Source organism: Spinacia oleracea, chromosome 6 (genome assembly GCF_020520425.1).
Source record: "Spinacia oleracea cultivar Varoflay chromosome 6, BTI_SOV_V1, whole genome shotgun sequence".
Taxonomy (NCBI): domain Eukaryota; kingdom Viridiplantae; phylum Streptophyta; class Magnoliopsida; order Caryophyllales; family Amaranthaceae; genus Spinacia; species Spinacia oleracea.
This window is the reverse complement of record NC_079492.1, coordinates 131,427,972-131,433,674: the sequence shown is the minus strand read 5'-3', so window position 1 is coordinate 131,433,674 and position 5,703 is coordinate 131,427,972. Positions and strand designations below refer to the sequence as shown.

The window sequence follows — 5,703 nt, the reverse complement described above, 5'->3', positions numbered from 1 at the left end:
TTTGTTGTGAAAAATAGAGTGTGAGTAGGGCCCTGTTATTTGGGACTTTATTTTATTTCAGTTTAGTTCCATTCTTTTCAGTTCAACCAAATAAACTCAAAAGAACAACGCCCAAGTAGGGAGAATGGAGAGACCATGGAAGAAAAAAAATACTTGGGAGTGGAACCATACTCGATAAGATGAAAAATATTTAGTATTAAAATGTACCCATACAACCTTTAAAAAAAATGTTGAGGATAATAGTTATTCAAGGTGATAGAATATCATAAAAGATAGAGTTATTTCATACGGAGTATGATACTAGTTTTATACACATGCGATGCGTGCGACTATAAGAAACATATTTGTGTTATTACATTTAAACCTGAAAATAACATGTAAAAAATATAATATAAATGTGATGCGTGCGAATATAAGAAATAGATAATTTAGATAGAGTCGAACGCATATAAGCATATTGATTAAAATGGTAAGAATTTATTTAAGGGGCTAGATTGATTAAAATGTTTCGTTGGGATTTTTCTATTGGGTAAATTATTTTTATAATATCTATTCTATAGATGTGGAGGATATTTTAGCAATCCAAGGGGGACACCAAAAGTGAAATTACTAAAATAACCTTAGCGCTTTACTTATATAATAGAGATAATATAGATGTATATCAGGGTCGTCTCCGGGAATTTAAAGGCCCTGTTCTATTTTTTGACGGGAAGGCCTTTTTTTAATGATGTAATTACTAACACTAAATATTATTTTTTTATAGTGTAATACGAAGTATATTATTAGTAATAAACAGTAAATAAAAGAGGTTATTGTAAATGATATGAGTAATAACTATGTAACATGATAAAAAGCTAAGAAACAAATAAAAATGTAGCTATTGGCCGGGACTAGATCCACGACCTACAAAGCAATTAAAGATGGTTGCACCCCATGCAGTCTATGTGAAAAACAGGAATTGGGTGGATTACAGTCCATCTGTGGCAGTCAGTTGGGCTATGAAATATATTTGCAAAGTGAAAAAAGATTGTTCTGACAGATTACACTCCACTTCTTGGCTCACTGCTACTAGTTATTCTATTAAAGTAATCTATCAGAATCTGTGTGATCAGATCCCTAAGGTCAACTGGCACTATTTTGTGTGGAATAGGTATACTCTTCCCAAGAATAGAGTCACTATTTGGCTGGCTCTCCATGACAGACTTAAGACCAAAGAAAGATTACATAGATATGGGGTTACCATGGATGAAACCTGTGCTTTGTGTGGACATGACACTGAAACTAGTGCTCACTTGTTCTTCAAGTGTCATTTTAGTAAAGAATGTTGTTCCATGGTGTTGGCTTGGCTTGGCTTTATCTCCTCCAGGAACAATCTTTTCACTCTCCTTAAGTGGATTCATAGATACTGTAAAAACTCCTTTACTATGAAGGTTGTATATGCTGCTGTTGCTAGTACTGTGTACCAAATTCGGAAAGCAAGGAACCTAGCTATATGGGAACAATTTGTTCCATCCATTGCTTGTACTGTTAAAACTATCCAGGTTACTGTTAAACATAGAGTAATGAGCATTATTGTAAGAAATAAAGGCTATTGAAATCAAATAAATAAGAGAAATTTAATAACTTTACTTGATTGATAATCTCCGGATTACAATGATTGTGCCGTGGTATGAAGGCCACTGACTTAGAAGAGAATTTCGCCACTACCGGTACAGGCTCTCAAGTAACGAACGCCCCCCAAGGTTAACACAATCCTCCTCTAAATTCGTGCACCCGAACTCAGAAGGTGGAACTGCTCAAGAACTGCTCAGATCTCTAATAGGGTTTAGGGTTTGTGTTTTTGATATATTGTGTTTCGGTATATTGTGTTTTTGGTAATCTCGTGTATTGTGTATATGTTTAGACGGAAGTGTCGACTACACATCCACCCGTCAAATTGCCAATTACTAACTTGAATTGAGAAAATATATGGAATTCTTATCCTAATTCCTTTAATAAAGAATTAGAAGAGGACAAAAGAAAGTGAGGTAAGAGTCTTGTAATTAACAAACTCTGACTTTGTACAATTTGAGGAGACACGAATTACTGGGTTTAATTTCTTCCTTCACAACAGTTAGTCTCACGGCCTCCCCGCGGCTCAACAGACAAGCCACACCTTGGTTGTGACATTAACTGATCTTCATCAACATAGTATCTTTGCGTTACGACCAACATTCCCCCACTAATGCAAAATAATACGACACTTAGAGAACTGAGCAGTAAATAATAGGCTTAGTACTTAAATGTTAGTATCCAAAGGTTTGAACTAACACATAGTGGAGTGGGGTGTTTAACGGTCTAGAGAGTGTCCAAAGGATTGAACTCCTAGATTATTAAAGTAACCCGACAACACGCACTTTACCTTAAGAGCTTGAGCAATTCCTCGATAACACAGCCGCTCATCTTGGGACTCTTAGTGAACGCTCTAGAGAGATATCCCATCACTCATAGAAGGAGGCCATCCCTTCACATTCACCGTAGGTGTTCCGCTAACATTAAGAACATTTAAGTTCAACCTTCCATCTATACAACTCACCGGTCATCTCACGACACCACTAGCTCGAGTGGCCTATGTCTGTGAGGCTAGTTACATAGATCTTCTCACGACACCATTAACTCGAATGGTCCCGGTCTGTGAGGCTAAGCAAATAAGTACCGTATCTACCGAGCATCTCATGACATCACTTAGACAAGTGACCTCGGTCTATGAGGCTAGATACATCCAGAGCTTTTAACTCACATACATCATCCCTTTCGGGATGGCTCACCACACGGGTTTAGTATCTCTCAAACCCATACCTCTTGATGAATCAAGTACCTTCCTTCTGTCCAACCCCTTTGTAAAAGGATCCGCTAGGTTCTTCTCCATTCTCACATATTCCAGAGAAATCACACCATTCACAATAAATTGTCTTACAGACTCATGTCTGACACGAATGTGTCTCTTCTTGCCATTATACACACTATTCTTTGCAACAGCTATGGCTGCTTGTGAATCACAATATAGGTACAGAAGGAGTTGGCTTACCCCATAATGGAATATCTGCTAACAAGTTTCTCAACCAATCGGCCTCCTGTGTCGCAAGATCTAAAGCAATGAACTCCGACTCCATGGTAGACCGAGCTATGCACGTTTGTTTAGATGACTTCCATGAAATTGCACTTCCACACAAGGTAAAAACATACCCACTTGTCGAGCTCACCTCATCACTGTCTGTCACCCAGTTCGCATCACAGTACCCTTCAAGAACCAATGGAAAACCAGTAAAGTTTAAACCCCATTCCATGGTGCCTCTAAGGTATCTCAATAGATGTTTAAGAGCACTCCAATGCTCCCCGCTTGGATTATGGGTATAACGACTGAGTCTACTCACAGCAAAAGCAATGTCAGGTCTAGTGCAATTCATCAGAAACATAAGACTACCAATCACCTTGGCATATTCCTCCTGAGAAATACTCGTTCCATTATTCTTGAAAAGATGTTTGTTCGGATCACACGGCGTCCTCACAGGCACCACATCAAAGCAGTCAAACTTCTTCAAGATCTTCTCCACATAATGTGTTTGAGACAACATGTAGCCCTTGCCGATCTTGGTGACTCTCACACCAAGTATCACATCAACCTCACCCAAGTCTTTCATCTCAAATTTGGAGGACAAGAAGTTCTTAGTTTCATTTATGGCATCTATACTAGCACTGAATAAGAGCATATCATCAACATATAAGCATATAATCATACATTCAGTACCAAACATCTTTGTGTAGACACACGCGTCACTGCCATTCACCACAAAGCCAAAACTAAGAATAGTGTTATGAAATTTTTCATACCATTGCTTCGGTGCCTGCTTCAAACCATATAACGATTTTTTCAGTCTACATACCTTATTCTCCATCCCAGGAACTACAAAGCCACGGGGTTGCTCCATGTAGATTTCCTCCTCTAGATCTCCATTTAGGAAAGCTATTTTAACATCCATCTGATGAACAATCAGATTAAATGCAGATGCTAACGCAAATAAGATACGAATAGTAGCTATCTTAGTCACAGGAGAGTAAGTATAGAAATAATCAACACCAAACTTCTGTGAGAATCCTCGAATCACAAGCCTAGCCTTGAACCTTTCAACTGAACCATCAATCTTATTTTTCCTCTTGAAAATCCACTTGCATCCTATGGCCCTACTCCCTTTCGGAAGTTCCACCAACTCCCAAGTCTGATTTGTCAAGATGGATTCAAGTTCACTATTGATTGCTTCCTTCCAGAAACTCGCATCAACGGACCTCATCGCTTCTTCATAGGTTTTGGGGTCATCATCTACCACCTGTAGACACACCATTATTTCATCCAAACCATCCATATTTTCCATCTCCGCAAGGAATGCTGTGAGAAAATCAGGTCTGAAACTTGTTTCTGTTCTTTGCCTTTTACTTCTCCTAGGTTGCTCTTGATTGTCAACCCTAGGGAAAGTTTCAACATGTTCTGCAGAAGGTCCAGCCTGAGAAGACTGTCCTGCAAGAGGGGTAACAAAGGAAGAATCATTAGCAGCAATGTTATCTTTCAAAGGAAATACCTGCTCGAAGAACTCAGCATCACGAGCCTCGTATATAGAGTGATCATCAAGTCTCATGAACCTGTATGCTGCACTGGTCTCCGCATAACCTACCAACACAGTATCAAATGTTCTCGATCCTGCAGTAGGCTGTTTGAAAGATGGATAACCTACTTTTGCCAAACACCCCCACACCTTCAAGTAGCTTAGGTTAGGAGCATAACCCTTCCAATACTCATACGGAGTCTTGTCCATCTTTTTTGTGAGTAACCCTGTTCAGCACAAATTTTGCAGATAGCACTGCTTCCCCCCACAAGTTATCAGGAAGACCTGAACTCAAAAGAATTGCATTCATCATTTCTTTCAACGTTCGATTCTTTCTTTCTGCTATGCCATTCTGCTGTGGGGTATATGGAGCTGTCACCTCATGAATAATGCCTTCCTTCTCGCACACTTCCTTCAGAAATGTCGACCCATATTCTCTACCTCTGTCAGATCGTACCCTTTTGATTTTTCGATCTAACTGATTTTCTACCTCTGCTTTATACACCAGAAACTTGGACTCTGCTTCATCTTTAGACCTTAAAAGGTAGACTTTGCTATACCTTGAAAAATCATCAATGAAAGTAATGTAATAGCGTTTTCCACCTCTACTTTCCAAGTTCTTGAAATCTGCCAAGTCAGTGTGAATTAACTGTAACAATGTTGTCTCCCTCTTTGTGACTGGTTTGTACGGTTTCTTCACAAACTTTGACTCAACGCATACACCACATTTACTGTGTCCATCAATTATCATATTGGGGAGAAGATTTAAGCTCTTCATACGTTTCAACTCGCTCACCCCCACATGTCCCAGTCTACCATGCCACAGATCAATGGACTCAACAATATAAGCAGAAGAAGAATTCTTATTCATGGTAGAATCAAATACAAAGTCAAGAACAAATAAACCCCCACTAAGGTATCCCTTTCCTACATATTCGCCATTGCGAGTCAGAACAAGCTTGTTAGCTTCAAAAACTAACTTAACACCTACTTTGTTTAACAAAGCACCAGAAATCAAATTCCTACAAAGGGATGGTACATACAGTACATTGTGTAAAGCTAGTGT

General features: G+C 39.0%; 1 protein-coding gene across 1 annotated transcript; it reads left to right on the top strand.

The window, feature by feature from the left end:
• The first annotated feature begins 920 nt into the window (after positions 1 to 920).
• LOC110793457 (uncharacterized) lies at positions 921 to 1,595 on the top strand. The gene has a single exon (XM_021998331.2). The coding sequence runs from the start codon at positions 921 to 923 to the stop codon at positions 1,593 to 1,595; it is 675 nt and encodes a 224-aa protein (XP_021854023.2).
• The last annotated feature ends 4,108 nt before the right edge of the window (positions 1,596 to 5,703 follow it).